The sequence below is a fragment of the Anguilla rostrata genome, chromosome 8, assembly GCF_018555375.3.
Source record: "Anguilla rostrata isolate EN2019 chromosome 8, ASM1855537v3, whole genome shotgun sequence".
Lineage (NCBI taxonomy): Eukaryota > Metazoa > Chordata > Actinopteri > Anguilliformes > Anguillidae > Anguilla > Anguilla rostrata.
In genome coordinates, this window is record NC_057940.1 from 51,464,021 (window position 1) to 51,484,591 (window position 20,571).

Consider the following 20,571-nt stretch of genomic DNA (forward strand, 5'->3'; position numbering starts at 1 on the left):
GCTAATCCGAGACTTTGCCTTCCTCTGTATAAATTTATAGTCCTGCCAACACATTATTTTTCCTTTTTGGAGAACCATTGTAATGCATTTCGCATGTCATTGTTTGTTGCCTATTGAAGGCTCTTTTATTTTTTACAATTAAGTATACAAATGAATGGCAGGAAGACATAACAGTTTAATGCTTTGAATGTACAATATATCCAAATATAACACAAAGTATTCCGGCACTTTTCACTTTCATCTCAGTAGGATAAATCTGACCATAACCAAAGAGTGTATTATTAAGCAAATTAACTAAATATTTTCACACAATGGAAAATATATTTCTATAGTGCTTCCGTATATTCATTAAGTGTATTAATGAATATCAAGTGTATTGTTTTCAAGTGTATTAATGAATATCAACGAATTGCAATATATTAATCAACATATGGCAATATATTTTTGTTGTATCAGAGAAAGTAATGAGGAAATAATTATTTTTCAACAACATGGGCTTATCTGTATCCATCCTATCTCCTGTTGTATTTTCAGTTTATATACATTGTGTCCTCGATGCATAAATGTAAATAAAAGTTTATTAAAAAAAACATTTTTCTAATATTTGTGGGAAAAAAAGAATGAGGCCTTGTGTAAGATGAAAACTTTTTGTATATGTGTGTGTGTGCTGAGCCGACAGGCCTCAAGAGATGAGAAAAACAGGAAGCACAAGATGTGTCTGTGACAGATGGTGAAAGGAGACTTGTCTAAACCGAAACCTTGCCACTAGGTCAACTTCACACCTTTGCTTTTTATAAGAATAATGATAACTAGATATAGCCGGCTGTAAGCTAGAATAATAAGTACCCCACTTCGAGTGGAAAATAACTGGGGCATAGTTCAGTCATAGGCTTGAAAATTAAAGCACGCCTCTTGTGCATGATGGAAAATTACTGAGACACTGTATATAAGAAGCTGTTTGTACACACGTAACTTCAGAGTTTTGTGAATACTCTCTCATTCTTTCATCTGCTTGCAAGCTGAATATGTCTTACGAGTGAACAAAGTGCTGTGACTCTGTTTGATCAGAAACAAGGCTTCCCCTGTCGGTACAAGGGGACGGGGAACAGTAATTTCCCTAACACCTTGTTAATAAGAATCACATATAAATAATCCAGATTTCTGCAATCTCTGCTTGCTTTAATGTGTGTTAATCTTTTCATAATCCAGATCTGTGATTTACGGCATTTCCCCTTGGGTCAGGTATATTTTTAACTGGCCACAGGTAAAACCACAGGTGTGGTTTCCCACCTCTATCTGAGCTTCTGTTCAGTCAGATTATGGAGGAACATAAACATATGTTTTAAATCACATGTCATGGTCACACATTTTATATATTTTTAAAAAATCCACTGGAAAACCTCTGACATCATATTACCTTGGTGATTTGGAATTTTGCCTCCGTGTGTTTGTATGTATGCAATTTCGGTTTTGTTGCTGCCATTCAAAATGTTGAAGTAGATGAGGGTTGGAATAAAACTTTGAATGGGACTGATTACCATTTATCATTTTGATTACCATTTTGTTGACTGTTAAAATATTTTTTTTACTATTAAATGTGGAATATCTGGAATATGGTTGTTACATTGATTGATTAATTTATTTGACATATTTTTATGACACATAGGGTTGGTAGCCCTTATGAAGCAGCCATATAACTTGAATTATGGAAGAAACTAGACACAAGAGATGACTTATTTCCATAGTGGCCCTGGTTGTATTAGCTAATGGTCAGCACGGACAAAACCGACAGTACCAGTCATTTAAATTAAAAGGACAATAAATATCATACAGTACAGGGGCGTATCTACGGGTGGGCCTGGCTGTGCCTAGGCCCACCCACTTCTTGCCTAGGCCCATCCTAGGGTGCAACTCGCATCTCGTCTTTTAATACATAAAATAAAAATGAACAAAATATCCACAATATTCAGAAGTCCGATGCTGCCTTGCACGGAATATGTGCAGACATTCTGGTTTGGTGTAAACAAACGTTATGTTAACGAAGACAACATTAAAACTCTGTACTCGCATGTTTTCTTGTATGGGGATGGGACCACATAAAAACAATTTTCAACGTCCACCACGTTTTGGCAATGTTCCAGCTCTCACTCATCACTGTTGCATGCTTCACAAAAACTATTACACTATTAACTAACGCTTACATTACAGTGTGAAATACCCACATTATATAATACCACTAACCTATTTAAAGACACTCAATTTAAAAAATAACGTATATAACCGAAGTACTTTGAGCCTACTTACATAGCAATGATGAAATCGATGTTCAGTAGACAGACAGTAAATCAACGACACAGTTTTGCTACGATACCGCTTGTTTTGCTCCAGAAAACGATGTCAGCTAGGTCTACCAGCAAACATATGGCTTAGCTATGCCCATAAGTCCTCAATAATAATACTATTTTCCAAGAAATTACGAAAAATCGTTGACCACGTTTTGTTAGCGTCATTTACTGCTACCCAGAGTGAATGCGATAAGAAAAAATTCGGTTACGCTGACCTAAAAAACGCTATTCAAAATCCAAATTTAGACATGTTATACATGGTTAGAAAGCTTATACTCTCACCTACTGAATAAATGAATTGTCAATCAAGCCAGACTACTAAAAAGTGACTTATTGCACTTTTATTCACCTGCAATTTCATTTCTGGCTACGCCACTGCTATATACCCACATTTAGTATATCGTGGCACTTTAATCCCAGGCACAATTCATAGCTGAGAACATCTAAACTGATTTGAGTTACTTGATATTCAGATGAAACAATTTCAATGTAATTTATATTCTGGGTTTGATAAACCTAGGGGGCATAAAGTGGTCCATAATTTTTGTTTTCATCAAGATCCATTTATGCATGACGTTTTTTAAAATGATTCCGAATAAGATGTAGCCCGTTCATACCTTCCACTGTGTAGGCTACTACCATGCACATTTATGGAATGCATTTTATAGTTATGACCACCAGCATGTGACGTCAAAGTAGTCAATGTAGCTACACGATAGAATATTTCTGACCCTCTGTTACGTCATCAAAGTTTAGATATATCATATATAAATTTCCACACCAAACAAGTAAAGTCAGTTCTTAGCCATACTAAGGTTGTACAAGGTCTTACGTATTCAGCGAAAGAACCAAGCGTTCAACATGATATCTTCTGAATCCGAACAGTACGACTACACGGACGATTTAGGCTATGGGATGTTCGGCACGGTCGCGACTTACGAGCGGCAGAGCGACAAGAAAATCGTTGCAGTGAAGAAATTGTTCCGCGCGGGCAATCGGATGGCCATCCGAGAAGCACGACTTCTATCCGCTCTCATGGCCCATAACGCGTACAAGCACCACATTATCCGCTTCTATGAAGGTTTTTCGCACGATTTTTTCTTTTACATAGTGGAAGAGGCACTGGAACAGAACCTGAATAAGTATCGGAAGACGAACGCGCTGAAGAAGTTTGAAATCCGGGACATCCGGACGATTATGTTGCAGCTGCTCATTGCGCTGGCCAAACTGGAGGACATGGGGATCGTCCATACTGACATCAAGCAGGACAACATCCTGCTCGTTAACCAGGGCCGTCAGCCCTTCAGGGTGAAGCTGGCCGACTTCGGCTCCGCAATGACCGCCAACGAGCTGGCTAAAATGTGGACGCCATACATTCAGCCCAGGTTAGCAGACTTGACACTTTTCCCAACATCAGATTGAATGGTTGACTGGTCATAGCTTCGCTAGCTACAAGTGTAAAACATCTAAATTGGGATTTCACTGGGTCTAGGTAGGCAGTTTTCTGTCTATTGCTACCTAATGTATATTAAAATGGGGAGAGGGCATTAACTTGGCCTACAATGTACGCCAGTATACGTTTTTGTTAAGTTTCACCGGCCCAGCTGAAACGCACGGAGGCGCCTAGAGTTATAGATATTTGAAATAGGCTATGTATTTTGAGCTCCACTGTATACGACTGAGCATTCCAACTTCTGGAGAAAAATTGCACATTTGATAATACGATATCTGTTTCACAAATCTGTAAATGGTGTTTCATTCACAAGTCTATAAATGGGATTCACCGATCTCTAGAATGCATTTACAAATCTGTAAATCAATGTAAGAAAACACGCAATAAGTTCTTGTGCAACTTAGTTCCTAGTAATTACAGTTAAACTTCGGAAGTCCAACTAGAGCAGACTACTCAGTAAATTACGAAGACAACTCCATAATGGCAACCTCGCAAATCTTACTCTGCCTCTCGGCATTTGCACCAAATTTTGCTGTGTACTGATGTGCAAACTTGTAAAATGGGATTCATAGTTGTTCTAATGCTAATGTTATTGAGGGTCAATGCCTGCGATGCAACCTGTCAACTGCCATTACTGTTTTCTATGGCTAAAATCCTAAAATAAAACAACCCCTGTTCTGTCATTTCGACAGGGAATAATATAAACTACAAAGTAAGCGATGGAATCTTACACACAAGCTATTCTAAATCAGCTAGGAAACAAGCTTGCTAACCTTCATGACAGAATTAGCAAGAAGCTATAGGATACCCTGTCCTAGATTCCAAATTATTGCTACAGGTTATGCTACAAAGTCTCAATGCAAATTAACATCGTTCTGATATTAGCCATTGCATGTATTGCACTTAATTAATCGCTTAGTTTTTTTACCTGTGCAATTGTTGCCTCGTTTCAGATTTGTTCGAGCTCCCGAGGTCCTCCTGGCCTGTCCGTGCGACCCGAAGATCGACATGTGGTCTCTGGGCTGCGTGATGGGGGAGATGGCAATTGGCCGCATGGTGTTCCCCTCGCTGTGTGAGCTGGATCTGGCCCACAGCATCTTTGGCACCCGGGGAATGCCCTCTGCCGCAATGCTGAGCTCCGGCATCAAAACAAAGAAGTTTTTTGATCGGGTGGAAACCAGCAAGGGTGTATATGGCTGGCAGCTGAAGCCATACAATGGGAGGCAGCTGTTCTCAGGGACCCAGAGCTTGAGGGGGTATGCGCCAGTCAACCTGGATCTACTGCGAAACATGGAGGAGCTAGAACACGGCTCAGAAGTGCAGGATTTTGCAGAGTTGGCTGACCGCAGGAGCCTGGTGGACCTGCTCAACCGGATGCTGGTCCTCGAGCCAGAGAAGAGGGTCGGCCCCAACCAGGCCCTGTGGCACCCTTTCCTGACCCTGAAACACCTCAGCGGGCGCGCAAAGCCCCGCGCGCAGTACTCGCTGCAGGGGTACAGGGAGGCGGGCGTGTGTCCGCCCCAGGACCGGGCGTGGAACTGCGACTCCTCCTCTGAGGAGAGCGACCCCGAGGTCCCAAAGAAGAAGAGGAGGCGCTCCGTGAGACGGTCGCTGCGCTCGTTTTTCTCGCGCGTCTTCTCACGCCGGCGCAAGAGGCAGCCTGCGGCCTCTCAGGTCAACGTAGACCCCCCGGAGGGTCCCAGCTCTGCCGCCCGCGGAGGCCAGCCGGCCCAAAACCCCGTGACGACGGAGGTAATTATGTCTGGAAAATGTCTGGAGGTCCTGTGAAAGAAATGAATAGAGCTCGTCTTAAATGTTGTCCCATAATGCAAACATGACATGGATACTGCTAGTGGGGTATATATTTGTTGTCAAATTACAAGAATTTTTTTACCCACTACAGCAGCGAAGCCCGGAGGCCTCGAGCAGCAGTTCAGCCTTCGAGTCCGAGGAGAGCAGCACTGAGAACAGCGGCGGCGCTCCGGCCGCCCCCGAGGGGCCCCCCAAAAGGAGGGGCTTCCTGAAGTGGCTGCGGACCCGCTTTTCGGAATGGCGGGGCAAGAAGTCCGCCTCCACTCCGGGCAGCGACAGCAGCCTGTAGGGTTTCGGGGAGGCGGAGAGCACGGGGAGCGCCAGAAGATGGTGTGGTGAGGGTTGTCATGGGTCTGGCCTTTCTTTGCTGCAAAAAAAAAAAAGGGAAAAGGGTTTTGGGAATCTTCTGATGTTTGGTTATGTGCTGACTGCACGTATTGGTATGGGACACAAAGACCCAGTAGAAATAGCCTTCCTTTTTTAAATGTTCTGAGAATGCTGTCATTGTACCCCTCAGCTAAATGTAGCTGAATTAACCACTTATTCCTGTTACTTGGTGAGGGTAGTGAAGTTAGGATGCCAATAGTAACGCGCCAGGCCAAGAGAGATTGGTAAGTAAGTTCTCTTGCTGCATCCGAGCATCTGTCCACACATCTGCTCTTTTGCAATTGGTGAGTATTATCGGTGTGCATGTGCGTGTGTGGGGTTTTAAGAGATTTAAAAAAATAATAATTATCCAAAAATTATCCAACCTCTTATAACCTCATCCCATAACCTTAGCCATTGATGGGGGTGAAAGATAAATGGGCTAAAACTGGTCCCAGGTCAGTACTCTAATGAATATGGGCTCATGAGTTTTTTCCAGCAGGGCTACCGGGGCACTGGGGTCCACAGTCGAGAAGGGTAGAGGAGGTCAGCTACGATAGGCGCGGTAAGTCGGGCTATATTAGAGCAGTCCATAGCCATGGTCGTTAATGTACAGATGCTAAACCCAAGTTTCCACCCTGTCTGTCCCTCCCACTCACACAGGAGGCACACCACCGAGCATGGGCAGAAAGCGGTCGCGGAGATTCGATTTCGCGCCCTCTTTGGTGGTTGCCGTGGCAATAAGAAGTCAGGTCACCGCTCCAGGACAGCGATGCCGGACTGTAGGACAGCGCAAAAAAAAAACCCAAGATGGAGAAAAGTGGTGAGGAGAGAAATCATGTGACTTGAATTGCTGCAAAATAAATTGTGCTGAAGTCTTTGACATTTGGTTATAATAAGACAGCTATAGTTATGTGCTGACAAAGCATATTGACAGTGGTGCACAAGGCCAATAGAAATAGGCTAATTCAGTTTCACTGAATGCTGTTAATGTACATCTCAGCCAAATGCAAGTCATAATTCCTTGATCTCACTTTTAAGGCCTTTGCAGCATCAATTTATGAAGATGATGACAGCCCTGGTCCATATTCAGAAAACCATCCGAGAAAGGAGTGGTGATCTTGAGCATGAATATGGGCCTGGCTGATGGGCTACCAGGAGCCTGGCATCCACTAACAGCCCAATCTAGAGGGAATGCGATCGGACTGCACCTCTCTGTACTCCCTCCAGTTCCCCACAGAGAATGTTTGTGACTCTCTGTGTGCTAAAACAATAAGCTATATAAATAAAATGTAATTTAACTGTGACAACAGACCTCTTTCAGTAATGAGAGAAGATTATTAGAAAATAAATGGGTTAAGACATGTAAACTGCACTACTGTGGTACTCTTTTTAATGAGTCACTGTCTTTGTGTTATTTTTTGGGTTGGATAAGCTTCTTTATTTATTTATTAATTTTTTATTTATTATAAGTGGGTATAGATAATGGATGGATGGATGATAGTAAGGTTCAATATGAGTGAGGTTTAGATTCAACAGGGCTGGCAGCAATAAAGCTCAGTGTTCAGTCAGCTGAATCTAATTATCAATTAATTATTGTTTGTCTAATATTACATTTTGTCTAAATATCTATAACTATTCAATGTGAAAAACATGCAATAATCTTGTAAATCAGGAAGGAGCAAGTACTTTTTCACAGCACTGTACATGGCTGTTACAAAAAAGAAATTCAGCATGTTCACTCATTGTTCCATTTGAAAAAATAGCCCTTATCTTCCTCTCATAAAACATCAGTCTGATCACATGACATTTGAGACATGAACTCTTTTCTCAGCAAGAATGGAGATGGTTGATTGCAGAGTCATGTTGGACTAGCTGCTTGGACCCCTGTATCGATGCTTTGCAATTTTTAAAATTATTTATTATTACTGTTGTGCCATCGCCACTCATTAGGAAGCTTGAGAATGTAATTATTTGTAAGAAGTGAACCATCAAAAATAAGCAATATAACATGCTGCTGACTGAAGACACACAAAGGCACAGAGAAAATGAAATGTAATTGTGAAACTTTATTATTGATGTTAACAGGCTTATGACACGAACAGAGCACAGAGTTTCACAGTGGTGGTTGGAGGTTCCGCAGCTGGATTTAGTTGCTGGCCATGGTGGAGGCGAGCCAGTCGTTGAAGAGGCAGACCTGAGAAGTATGAATATATAATTCATTAATTGATTAATGCTATGCTGACTAATAGCACTATATTACAAATGGTGAGCTGTATGAATCTATGAATGAATGATTTAGTAGATAGACAAAGAGAACAATACATGCACCCTTTCACACACAAACATTACACACACACACACACACACAGGTGTAGACGTACCTTGGCGTAGACGCCGGGGTGATCCCTCTCAGCACAGCCGTATCCCCAGGACACAACACCCTGGAGCTCACCGTTACACACAACAGGGCCGCCAGAGTCACCCTGTTACACAGACACAGAGGCTTAAAGCTCTCATACACTGCACTCAGGATGACAGTAGTAGTAGTGAAGGTTTGCGCAGTTTGAATGTCAGATTAGCATGCTAGTACAGATTAGTATGAATCGGTGGGTTTGTAGCACAGGTTACTGTAGTTTTGTTTACGGTCGTCCAAGTTTGTGGATCTGCTGTGGATTCGCATAGTTTAGTATAGATTAGGGCAGAGATTTTTGGATTAATGGAAGTTAGTCCAAGTTACTGTGAGTTAGTGGAGGTTAGTTGAGGTTGTTGAGGTCGTGGCTGGTGCCAATTAGTGGAGGTTAGTCCAGGATAGAGCTGCTCATTACCTGGCAGGAGTCCTTGCCTCCCTGCAGGTATCCAGCGCAGAACATGGCGTCGGTGATCATCCCAGGGTAAGCGTTGTCACAATCCCTGTTCTCCAGGATGGGGATCTCCAGGCACTGCAGTCTGGTGCCATCGTCTGCAGGGAGAGAGAGAAAGGAGGGAGGGAGTGATAGAGTGGAGAGAGGGGGAATTAGGACAGAGAGAAAGAACAGACAATCAGTCTGTGCCACTGTTGGACTATAATTCTGCTCCACTGAAACTGGCCACTAGCTGTTGACCTTTGACCCCTGTGTGACACTCACTGGAGGTCATGGTGTCGCCCCAGCCAGAGACGGTGCACATGGTGCCAGCAGGGGCACAGCTGGTGGGCAGGGCCACAGGCTGCACAGCGTCGCTGAAGGTGGCGGGCTCGCTGAGCTTGATCAGCATGATGTCATTGTCGATGGTCCAGGAGTTGTATTTGGGGTGGCGGATCACGCGGGAGGAGCGGATGAACTGCTCGTTGCCCTCAGTCTTCCTGATGTTGTGCTCGCCCAGACGCACCTCAACGCGGCTGTAGGAGAGAGAGAAAACGAAAGAATGAGAGAGAACGAGAGAGGTTTACCACCATGCAACTATTCAGCACAATCCCCAATATTGTTAGTGTGCACCATATCTGTTACTGATGCTCCACGCCTTTTGTTAACTTATCCCAACCATATAATGTTGTGCATGCTTCATTTGATTTAGCTAGTATTTTACAGGCCGATACAGTGTTGTCGTGTATATCATATGTCACTGCATGCCAGTCTGTATTGGCATCGCTTGGTATCACTCACGATTTGTAGCAGTGAGCAGCAGACACCACCCAGTTCTCGTTGACCAGGGAGCCACCGCAGAAGTGGTACCCAGAGTTCAGAGACACCTGCCAGGGCTTGGAGTGGGGCTCACACTCATACCCTCCCACAATCTTATCATCATCCTGAGCCACTGCAGAAAGATAGATTTATTGCTGAAGTTAGAGACACTTCAGTCCATCTTGCATCACAAAGATCTAAATTACTAATTGTACCTTTATGTGAAAATGTGGTGTGGATACTCACCAGCGGCTCCCAGAAGCAGAATAAAGACCAGAGACCTCATGATTACTTGCAGATCCTGTTGAACGAAGAAATGACTATGTCAGAGCAGTTTATATACATCCCTCAAACTCTCGAGGAGCCAATCACAGGCTGAGAGAACATGTCAATGTCACAGCTGTTGGAGTTGAGCCTGTATCTCCTGTTAATGAATTACCATGTACATTACCCCTATGTATCAGAATACCCTATGCCCCACATGTAGCTTCAGAACTGGTCGTTTTTCCAGACCCTAATTATTTCTAAATCGCATTTATAATACAAGAAACAAAGAATCATCCTTATGCTTTTAAATGGCAAAATAAAATTAACATAGGAGGAAAAACACAAAAAATATGTATTTTTTTTGTTACACAATTTTCATTTTGTTACTGCAATTTCTGCATTTTTTTAGAAATAGCAGCAACCTCTGATTCTGGTTTGTAATAGTCATGTTAGTTCTTTAAAAACACATCTATAGTATGTAAGGCACCAATTATTATCAAAATGATCGCTTTCTGATCTGTGGAAAATATGTTCAAATGTCAGGCTTAAAATCAGTTGTCAAACATTATAAGAATGACAGAATGGCAGATATTTTTGAGAATTTATTGAATAAAGTCAAAAGAACTTGGAACATTTTATGCATGTGTAGTGTAAGTCTTGAAAATCCATATTTCACTGTTTGTATCCATATATTATTCAGTTTATGCTTCAGAACTATTTTTTCTCAGAGCAAAGAACTTGAGTAAAGTTTCAAGAGATTCCAGCATACTTTTCTTAAGAGGACAATGTTTATTTCCACAGAAGAATGCCACTTCATATACATGGAGGACCATCTCACAGTATCAGTCTGGAAGTATCATGATGACCCAATGTGGAATTTCTAAAGAGAAGCACTTTAAATATTACATAAGTTATACAGGATTTTTAGCCATGCTGTAGTCCTGTGCTTACAATCAAAGATGTCTTCTCTGTCTTCAACCCCGCTCACTCACTCTGAGTACCCCACCTACTGTAGCTTGCTGGATTGCTGGAGGTAATGTTAGTACTGTGAAGGGAGCGACAGTAAAAAGGCAGGTTCAGTTATTGCTTATTGAATCCCATTATGTTTAACATATTGTTTAATTCCATTATGTTGAGAGTAATAGTGGTTTAATAGTTGGGACTTTTATTTTGAAAATGTTAGACCATCATGAAAGTCCTTTTTGTTGCTAGCTTCACTCTGCAGGTAACGTTACCTATAGGTCCGAATGGCCACTGAGGAGAAACAATTCCAAAGTCACCCCTCCACACACAGAAAAGAGCCCAACAGCCAGGAACATCCCCAACACATTTTGAATAACAAATACAAGTAAAGGATTCATGAATTCAGAGAACGTGCATAAAGGCAGAAATTGCCAATGCATCGTAGATATACTTTAGCATGGTTATTTTATAATATTTCAAGGTAAAAATCCTGCATAGTATGCCTTTAATACATGACCAAATTCAGATTGGAATTAAAAAGAAACTGTGCTTCCTCCATGTCAGATACAAAGAGTAAAGAGAGTCATATCATAATATGACTCAGAAAGTATCATGATGATCCAATGCGGAATTCCTAAATAAGTTTTTTTTTAAACACTTTAAAAATCACATACAGTTAATATATGACCAAATTCAGATATGAATTAAAAGGAAACTGTGTTTCCATTGGCAAATTCTACTTTGAATACATAGAGGACCATCTTGTAGTATCACTTGGAAACAATCATGATGATCCAATGTGGAATAAAACCTTAAAATAAAACCTTTAAAATCATATAGATTTAACAGACGACCAGACCACACCACAATGAAAATTAAACTCGCTATTTCTGCCGACAATTTTAACTTCAGATACGCATCAGGATATTCGGATGTGGAATTTCATAATAAAAGCACATTTGGTCACACTTTAAATAACGTGTTTCTTATAACAGCTTTATATATAATATATAATGCCTTCATAAACGTGGTATTCTTGAAGCAGTGCCTTAAGCCAATGCCGTCTTAAATCATACATAAACAATGTAACGCTTCATAAATGGTTTCTTCTGAAAGAAGTAGCTAATGTTTTATAAGGAAATCTAGCACAAGTTATAACTCTGGTTGGGTGGAAAGTCATAAGTTGTTAAACACGAAAGCATACTTGGTCCACAGTCTGGGACAGCACTTCAGAGTTCAGTAGATAATCAAGCCTGGTAGGACTGAAGATTCATGTTGAAGAGTACGTAATAGTATTTAAGAGTACTTTAATCAGTATTATTAGATAATTTTTACATTTTGTTTTCATTTCACCTTTATTTCCCCAGGCAAGTCATTAAGAACAAATTCTTATTTTCATTACATATTGTGCCACAACAGATATTTACTGCCATTGTAGCAATACTAAAGGGATTTAACTTCGCTCAGAATGATTTGGATAGTCTCACAACCCCTCAGTTTGATTTGGATCATTTTATGACAATTCTAAAATTACATAAGGTATTCTGATCTTAGGGTAACGTACATGGCTATACATTAACCGGAGATACGGGCTCTACTCCAACACCTGTGACATTGACAGGTTCTCTCAGCCTGTGATTGGCTTCTCCAGAGTCTGAGGGATGTATATAAACTGCCCTGACATGACAGTTATTCGTTCAACAGGATCCGCAAGTAACCATGAGGTCTCTGGTCTTTATTCTGCTTCTGGGAGCCGCTGGTGAGTATCCACGACACATTTCTAAATGAACATAATGGTTTGGGTTCCGTATTTTAATTCATTTATTTAGACACAAAACATTCAGTCAGTCAATGTGCAAGCTCCAGCTCTGATATTCTCCCTTTCTTTATTTATGCAGTGGCTCAGGATGATGATAAGATTGTGGGAGGGTACGAGTGTGAGCCCCACTCCAAGCCCTGGCAGGTGTCTCTGAACTCTGGGTACCACTTCTGCGGTGGCTCCCTGGTCAACGAGAACTGGGTGGTGTCTGCTGCTCACTGCTACAAATCGTGAGTGACGCCAATACACAAGACTGTGGGACAGCAGACTTATAGAGTGTCATACAGCTACATGATGTACTGATCTACACCACAGTATCAGCCAGTACGAAGCAAAAGAAGCAAAATGCAGCCTGCACAAATATTACATGGTCTGGACAGGGCTGATAAATGGACCATGCAATGTCCATGCTGTGCATTATGGTGAATTGGTGCAAAGTGATGTACCTCTCTCTCTCCTCCAGCCGCGTTGAGGTGCGTCTGGGCGAGCACAACATCAGGAAGACTGAGGGCAACGAGCAGTTCATCCGCTCCTCCCGCGTGATCCGCCACCCCAAATACAACTCCTGGACCATCGATAATGACATCATGCTGATCAAGCTCAGTGAGCCCGCCACCTTCAGCGACGCTGTGCAGCCTGTGGCCCTGCCCACCAGCTGTGCCCCTGCTGGCACCATGTGCACCGTCTCTGGCTGGGGCGACACCATGACCTCCAGTGAGTGTCACACAGGGGTCAAAGGTCAACTGCACTGGTGGCCAGTGTCAGTGGAGCAGAATTATAGTCTAACTGCGGCAAAGACTGATTGTCTATTCTTTCTCTCTGTCTCTACTTCCACCATCATCTACTTTATCACTCCCTCCCTCCTTTCTCTCTCTCCCTGCAGACGATGGTACCAGACTGCAGTGCCTGGAGATCCCCATCCTGGAGAACAGTGATTGTGACAACGCTTACCCTGGGATGATCACCGACGCCATGTTCTGCGCTGGATACCTGCAGGGAGGCAAGGACTCCTGCCAGGTAATGAGCAGCTCTATCCTGGACTAACCTCCACTAATCAGGACCAACCGCGACCTCAGCAACTTCAACTAACTTCCACTAGCTCAAAACAACATGGACTGACTGGCACTAACCCTCATGAACCCTAACTAACTGCCCTTATTTACACATAAACTTCAGAAATCCAAGCTAAATCTCACAAATGTGTAGTAGCATATACAATTCTACACTAACCTGCACTCCAAATCCACTAATTCACACTAATTTGTACTCACATGCTTAGCCTTTCTGACATGACTGTACAAACCGCACACATCTACACTATTAGTACTGTTGTCCTGAGTGCAGTGTATGAGAGCTTTAAGCCTCTGTGTCTGTGTGACAGGGTGACTCTGGCGGCCCTGTTGTGTGTAACGGTGAGCTCCAGGGTGTTGTGTCCTGGGGATACGGCTGTGCTGAGAGGGATCACCCCGGCGTCTACGCCAAGGTACGTCTACACCTGTGTGTGTGTGTGTGTGCAAGCCTGTGTGTGTGTGTGTGTGTTTGTGCGTGTGTGTGGATGGGTGGGTGTGTACATTCACCTATATGAAATGGATGATGTATTGCACACATATTAGGTTTTATACAGTTAACCCTGTATAATATAGCACTCTTCTGTAGTCCAATAGCATTGGCTAATTCATTATGTATTCATACTGCTCTCCAGGTCTGCCTCTTCAACGACTGGCTCGCCTCCACCATGGCCAGCAACTAAATCCAGCAGGACTAGCACACTCCCAACCACCACTGTGAACCTCAGTGTCATGTCATCCTATGACTGTGTCATCAGCCTGTTTATCTCAGTAATAAAGTTTCACAATCACCTTTACATTCTTTGTGCCTTTGTGTTTCTTCAGCTAGTGTCTTGTGCCTTAGTGTGTCTTTTCATATTGCTTATTTTTGATGGTTCACATTTTTAAAATAATTACATTCATAAGCTTAATCTGTGGCCATGACACAACAGTAATAATAACAATAATTTAAAAAAATAATGAAAGTCAAGTCCAAATTCAGCATTTAAAAATCCAACTGAAGAACCCATTAATTAAAAAACTCAGATTTGGCCAAAGACTGTATGTATATTAAATATATGTCAATGTTGTGATTTAAAAATAACAAAAACCTTAAACTGACCTGTTCAAAATCTCACTGTCATTTGCGATTTAATGACTAAACAAAAGCAAATGCTGAGTGTACAAATCATGCTGACGAGCATTAAATTAATCCTTCAAACACATTTTTGGACTTGAACGCAAGATCAAATTTGGCATGAAATCAAACCAAATTATATAAATAAGGCCACAAAATGGAGAACAGGCCAAATGTTTACATTCTACAAGAAGTGACAGACCTGAGCCCAGTTTCATGAAGCAGAATTACCTGGACCACCACACTGAATAAAACCCAGAACCCTCCCAAATCTGGAACATGGACTGTAGTTGAAAGAACTGTTCTGGTTTTTTTCTCAGCACAGTTATCCAGCTAGCCCAGTAATCCTGCTTAATGAAATTCCCCCCAGACCAAGGTCACATAACCACACAATAGATTAAGTATCCGGATCAGGTATCAAGTCCACATGTGCACACAGCCCACTCTTACATACATCGACGTTACTGTTACATTATCAATCATTTCACACAATTCAGTTTCTCCAAAATGGATTCTCCAGTGCACTTGCACAAATTTGTCATTACATAATATTCTTACATTCAATAGTAGATATTAGTGGTGGCCCAAACTTAGCTTGGCCATTAGCTGTCTTGTTTTCTGACGTGCTCTTGTCCAAATCAATAAATTTAAGTTTACCCCGTCGCACCACCATAAATAGTTACCATCGATAACCGAGATACAATTTTACAGATTCTGAATAGAATTTTATCATGCATAATCATCTCTTCATTTTTTGTTGCTGTTCGTTAAATCACACATTCTGTATACCAGCAGATATTTCATATCAAATGAATGCTAAAAATGACAGCAAAAAGAGTGGAAATCCAATTTTAAGTTGAACTGCTATGAAAAACTGGAAATCTCCTTAAAAATATGATTAACTTTGAGCCTTAAGGTGATTTTGATGATTTTTACGACCCTCAGTTTTTACAGATTAATTCCAATTTGAATTTAGTCAACTGTATGTGACATTTATTTTGAAATTCCACATTGGATCCTCATGACGTCCTGTGTGATCCTGTGAGATAGTCCTCTTTGGTCCTTCCATCTGAAATGGAATTTGACTGTGGAAACACAGTTTCCTTTTAATTCAAATCTGAATTTGCCATATATTCACTAGATAAGATTTCTAAAGTGTTTTTATTTACAAATTACACATCAGATCGTATTGGGCCTTTCTGAGTGAAACTATGAGATAGTGTACTATCTGTCTGAAGTGGAGAGTTGTGTTTTTAATTGGTCCTAAATTACAGATTTTGTGGACTGTTTACACTCCAAAACTGGTACTATGACCCCAAGGAGCAAAAGTTAATTTTACTTGTTTTCACACAGATTTCAGTGTCATTTAACATTTTACATTAACACTTCACACAATTTTCCTCTTTTGTGTTCACCTTGGAAGCACTAAAACTATTATTCAAGAGTTTTAACACAAATAAAATGGCCACATATGAGCTTTTCTCTGAAATTCACAATAGTGTTGCAGGATTTTTTTCTATTTTGTCAGTAAGACTTGTGGTTCCAAAGTTTAGGTTAATAGCAATTTGATAACAAAGCAACAGAATAGTATCTATTTACAGTATGAAACATACCAGGTAAAAGCAAGGCAGGTCAATGACAAACTAGTGTTGTGTGGGCACAAGCTTTTTATACCCCACTCCTGAAATAAAATGCAGGTTCCAGTAACTGATTGAGTGGCAGGTAAACAAATGAACATCCTCACCAAGATATGCTAATCAACCCCTGTCACATCCATTAACCAATCAGGACTCACCCTGATGGTGCTGTCTCCATGAGACTTCGTGTCTAACCCTGCTTGAGAATCGAGTTAGGTTGATTATATTAGGTTGATTGTATAAGGTGACCGTCCAAAAACACTCAAGCAGGAATTGCAGTTTTTCCTTGCAGTCTTTCATTTTTCACATCTGTATTTCATTTGAATTTATAAAGTCTATTCAACTGTTCTTGTGTTTGTGACTTGGAGGCACAGTGCCATTTTGAGAGAAGATTAAATGCTTTTGAACACAATGTTTCATTTGAACAGACTTTAGAAGTTTTCCAGTCTTCAATCAAATATGTGTGTAGGAACATTTTATAAATCACAACCCTGATTTTTTCAGCTTCATGTTGAAGTTCTGAATTTAGACTCGGCTTGCATTTATTCATTTAAAAAAATATTGTTGTGCTATGACCACTGATTAAGAAGCTTGAGGATGTAGTTTTTGTCTTTTTTTAAATGAGTGACCCATCATAAATAAGCAATAAGAAAAAGCGGTTGTCTGAAGAAACTCAAAATCACTAAGAAAATTTAAGCTGATCGTGAAACTTCTTTATTGAGGTAAGACATGGTATGCGATGATATTGCACAGAGGTTCACAGTGGTGGTTGGGAGTGTGCTTGTCCTGCTGGATTTAGTTGCTGGCCATGGTGGAGGCGAGCCAGTCGTTGAAGAGGCAGACCTGGGAAGTATGAATATATAATGAATTAATTGATCAATGTTGCAGTGACTAATAGCGCTATATCACAAATGGTGTGATGTATGAATCTATTCAAGCTTTCAGTAGATAGACAAAGAACAATACATGCACCCTTTCACACACACACAGGCTTGCACACACACACACACACACACACACAGGTGTAGACGTACCTTGGCGTAGACGCCGGGGTGATCCCTCTCAGCACAGCCGTATCCCCAGGACACAACACCCTGGAGCTCACCGTTACACACAACAGGGCCGCCAGAGTCACCCTGTTACACAGACACAGAGGCTTAAAGCTCTGATACACTGCACTCAGGGTGGCAGTAGTAATATTGCATTTGATATTTATGGGCAGGTTATTTTTCAGGATTCTGTTGGCTAGAGCAGGTTAGTACACATTACTGCAAATCAGTGAGTGTAGGCTTGTTCCGTTTGGTGATGTTCAGTCTGGATTTGTACAGATAAGTGTATGTTAGTTCAGGTAATTGGGGATTATTCCTTGTTATTAAGACTTAGCTGAGGTCAGTTGAGGTTTAGTGTGTGTTAGGACAGGTTTCTCATTACCTGGCAGGAGTCCTTGCCTCCCTGCAGGTAGCCAGCGCAGAACATGGCGTCGGTGATCATCCCAGGGTAGGCGTTGTCACAATCACTGTTCTCCAGGATGGGGATCTCCAGGCACTGCAGTCTGGTGCCATCGTCTGCAGGGAGAGAGAGAAAGGAGGGAGGGAGTGATAGAGTAGATGATGGTGGAAGTAGAGACAGAGAGAAAGAATAGACAATCAGTCTGTGCCACTGTTAGACTATAATTCTGCTCCACTGACACTGGCCACTAGCTGTTGACCTTTGACCCCTGTGTGACACTCACTGGAGGTCATGGTGTCGCCCCAGCCAGAGACGGTACACATGGTGCCAGCAGGGGCACAGCTGGTGGGCAGGGCCACAGGCTGCACAGCGTCGCTGAAGGTGGCGGGCTCGCTGAGCTTGATCAGCATGATGTCATTATCGATGGTCCAGGAGTTGTATTTGGGGTGGCGGATCACGCGGGAGGAGCGGATGAACTGCTCGTTGCCCTCAGTCTTCCTGATGTTGTGCTCGCCCAGACGCACCTCAACACGGCTGGAGGAGAGAGAGAGGTATATCACATTTGACCAATTCACCGTAATGCACAGCATGAGGTATATGCACTTTATGTGATATCGATGAGTGTACCTGAGGGTCTGGATCATTTTTCAACCTGCCCAAGCTATGTAAGGTTTGTGCATATTTCATTTAACTTCTTTAGCTTCTTACTGGCTGATACTGTGGTGTAGATCAATACATCATGTAGCTATATGGCACTCTATAAGTCTGCTGTCCCACAGTCTTGTGTATTGGCGTCACTCACGATTTGTAGCAGTGAGCAGCAGACACCACCCAGTTCTCGTTGACCAGGGAGCCACCGCAGAAGTGGTACCCAGAGTTCAGAGACACCTGCCAGGGCTTGGAGTGGGGCTCACACTCGTACCCTCCCACAATCTTATCATCATCCTGAGCCACTGAATAAATAAAGAAAGAGAGAATATCAAAGCTGGAGCTTGCACATTGCCTGACTGAATGTTATGTGTCTAAAGAAATGAGTTAAAATATGCATAACCCTATATCTTCACCCTCATGTGAAAATGCGGTGTGGATACTCACCAGCGGCTCCCAGAAGCAGAATAAAGACCAGAGACCTCATGGTGACTTGGTGATCCTGTGGAATGAAGGACTGTCATGTCAGGGCAGTTTATATACATACCTCAGACACTGGAGGAACCAATCACAGGCTGAGAGAACATGTCAATGTCACAGCTGTTGGAGTTGAGCCCATATCTCCTGTTAATGAACAACTATGTATGTTACCCTAACATTAGTATACCCCAAACCCCATATGTAACTTCAGAATTCCTCATTTTTTCAGACCATCTTAAGAACTCCTAATTAAGAGAAACAAGGAGTTTTTAGCAGTATATGGCACAATAAAATGAATATAGGAGGACAAACATGAAAAAATGTTTCATACAGTATACGATTTGACCATTGCAGTAATCTCTGAATTCTCTGAATTTGTGATAGTGATGTCAGTACTTTAAAAGCACATCTTTCTATGGCTCTAATTTCCAAATGGTCTCTTGCTTTTCTGTGGAAAACATAAAGTCAATTAAAGAGCAAAGGTCAGGTTTGAAATAATCAAAAAAAAATTATGATTTCATATTTTCCCAACAGTGTTAAGCCAAAACACATCCATATGATCACAGGATGACAGAAACTGTTGACAATTTAATAAAACACAAGGAAACTGAACATTGCATGTGTTCAAAATATCTGTGTTCAAAATCTGTATGTTGCTGTTTTATTATCCAGTATAGTTTTTTGATCTCTCTTTGATCAGAGGAAAGAACTTGATGAAAATTAGATCCCGTTCACACAGGATTCCAGCATGCTTCTCCGAATCTTTGTGTGCTGCATGTTATTTTTTGAAGTCCCTTTCAGTTTTTCATAGCAAGCTAACTCTCTTTTTCCACTCTTTTTACTGTATTTTCAAATATGTATTTATTCAAAGCTGTTTCCGCATGCTCGTCATTGTTTTGAAGAATGAAGTTTTAAACTTTGTTAAAGCCTGCTGAGGCATGGGGATAGGATGACTTGTAAGAATGCCCTGTAGTTACATTTTGCTGTGAGTGACCTGCACAATCATGCAATGCCCACAGAAAGTCTGGGGAATTCATGAAAAGGTGATGTTAATGTATGTAACAGTGGCCTGTGTGCATGATGCATATAACAGTGGCCTGTGTGCATGATGCATGTGGGCTTGATGCCTGATCTGAATACATAATCTATTATGCAGCGATGTGACCTTGAGGTCCTGTCCGTTACCTTTTGTAGAATGTAAACATTTGGCACTATTTTCCCATTCATAGGGCCTCATTTATGTAATTCCTTTTGGTTTCATACTAAATTTTATCTGGTGTTGAAATATAAAATCGCTAGCACGAACAGTTAATACATACTGCATAATGATTGCTAATACGAATAAAGAGTTTTACACAGCACATGCATGTTTTATAATTAAATCACGAATGACAATGACATTCTGGACATGTAAACAAGCTTAATTGCTCTACCCTGTGACCCCTTCAATTAGCTTTACACTCTGGCTTACTTTGTCACCTTTCCT

The 20,571-nt window shown here is 41.6% G+C and overlaps 4 protein-coding genes across 6 annotated transcripts; 2 read left to right on the forward strand and 2 right to left on the reverse strand.

Annotated features, from left to right (window-relative positions):
* The first annotated feature begins 2,692 nt into the window (after positions 1–2,692).
* LOC135261931 (homeodomain-interacting protein kinase 4-like) lies at positions 2,693–7,351 on the forward strand. Of its 3 annotated transcripts, none has more exons than XM_064348636.1 (5): positions 2,693–3,730; positions 4,752–5,550; positions 5,702–5,945; positions 6,476–6,541; positions 6,640–7,014. In XM_064348636.1, the coding sequence occupies exons 1-3, from the start codon at positions 3,207–3,209 to the stop codon at positions 5,897–5,899; spliced, it is 1,521 nt and encodes a 506-aa protein (XP_064204706.1). In that variant the 5' UTR covers positions 2,693–3,206; the 3' UTR covers positions 5,900–5,945; positions 6,476–6,541; positions 6,640–7,014. The 3 variants fall into 3 exon arrangements, with proteins under 3 accessions (XP_064204706.1, XP_064204705.1, XP_064204708.1); XM_064348635.1 differs by adding an exon at positions 7,028–7,351 and having other exon boundaries at positions 2,694–3,730; positions 5,702–6,541; positions 6,640–6,799; XM_064348638.1 differs by having other exon boundaries at positions 2,694–3,730; positions 5,702–6,541; positions 6,725–7,014.
* Positions 7,352–8,025: 674 nt separating this feature from the next.
* On the reverse strand, positions 8,026–9,965 carry LOC135261947 (trypsin-1-like). Its single transcript, XM_064348660.1, has 6 exons — positions 9,885–9,965; positions 9,621–9,771; positions 9,105–9,355; positions 8,805–8,938; positions 8,361–8,462; positions 8,026–8,173 (listed from the first exon to the last, which is right to left on the reverse strand). Exons 1-6 carry the CDS (start codon positions 9,922–9,924, stop codon positions 8,126–8,128), a joined length of 726 nt encoding a protein of 241 aa, XP_064204730.1. The 5' UTR covers positions 9,925–9,965; the 3' UTR covers positions 8,026–8,125.
* Positions 9,966–12,537: 2,572 nt separating this feature from the next.
* On the forward strand, positions 12,538–14,551 carry LOC135261948 (trypsin-1-like). Its single transcript, XM_064348661.1, has 6 exons — positions 12,538–12,627; positions 12,767–12,917; positions 13,151–13,401; positions 13,571–13,704; positions 14,069–14,170; positions 14,390–14,551. Exons 1-6 carry the CDS (start codon positions 12,588–12,590, stop codon positions 14,435–14,437), a joined length of 726 nt encoding a protein of 241 aa, XP_064204731.1. The 5' UTR covers positions 12,538–12,587; the 3' UTR covers positions 14,438–14,551.
* A 2,648-nt stretch (positions 14,552–17,199) lies between these two features.
* Positions 17,200–19,146, reverse strand: LOC135261950 (trypsin-1-like). The gene is made up of 6 exons (XM_064348664.1): positions 19,053–19,146; positions 18,760–18,910; positions 18,241–18,491; positions 17,940–18,073; positions 17,543–17,644; positions 17,200–17,351 (listed from the first exon to the last, which is right to left on the reverse strand). Exons 1-6 carry the CDS (start codon positions 19,090–19,092, stop codon positions 17,304–17,306), a joined length of 726 nt encoding a protein of 241 aa, XP_064204734.1. The 5' UTR covers positions 19,093–19,146; the 3' UTR covers positions 17,200–17,303.
* Positions 19,147–20,571: the final 1,425 nt, after the last annotated feature.

Bases quoted from the DNA above. Each gene is read 5' to 3' on its own strand.
- LOC135261950 (XM_064348664.1), bottom strand. From the start codon at position 19,092: ATGAGGTCTCTGGTCTTTATTCTGCTTCTGGGAGCCGCTG. The intron at 18,911-19,052 runs GTGAGTATCCAC...TTATTTATTCAG, and splicing joins TCTGCTTCTGGGAGCCGCTG to TGGCTCAGGATGATGATAAG. The intron at 18,492-18,759 runs GTGAGTGACGCC...TCTCTCCTCCAG, and splicing joins GCTGCTCACTGCTACAAATC to CCGTGTTGAGGTGCGTCTGG.
- LOC135261947 (XM_064348660.1), bottom strand. From the start codon at position 9,924: ATGAGGTCTCTGGTCTTTATTCTGCTTCTGGGAGCCGCTG. The intron at 9,772-9,884 runs GTGAGTATCCAC...ATCTTTCTGCAG, and splicing joins TCTGCTTCTGGGAGCCGCTG to TGGCTCAGGATGATGATAAG. The intron at 8,463-8,804 runs GTAATGAGCAGC...TCTGTGTAACAG, and splicing joins GAGGCAAGGACTCCTGCCAG to GGTGACTCTGGCGGCCCTGT.
- LOC135261931 (XM_064348636.1), top strand. From the start codon at position 3,207: ATGATATCTTCTGAATCCGAACAGTACGACTACACGGACGATTTAGGC. The intron at 3,731-4,751 runs GTTAGCAGACTT...GCCTCGTTTCAG, and splicing joins ACGCCATACATTCAGCCCAG to ATTTGTTCGAGCTCCCGAGG. The intron at 5,551-5,701 runs GTAATTATGTCT...TACCCACTACAG, and splicing joins AAAACCCCGTGACGACGGAG to CAGCGAAGCCCGGAGGCCTC.
- LOC135261948 (XM_064348661.1), top strand. From the start codon at position 12,588: ATGAGGTCTCTGGTCTTTATTCTGCTTCTGGGAGCCGCTG. The intron at 12,628-12,766 runs GTGAGTATCCAC...TTATTTATGCAG, and splicing joins TCTGCTTCTGGGAGCCGCTG to TGGCTCAGGATGATGATAAG. The intron at 12,918-13,150 runs GTGAGTGACGCC...TCTCTCCTCCAG, and splicing joins GCTGCTCACTGCTACAAATC to CCGCGTTGAGGTGCGTCTGG.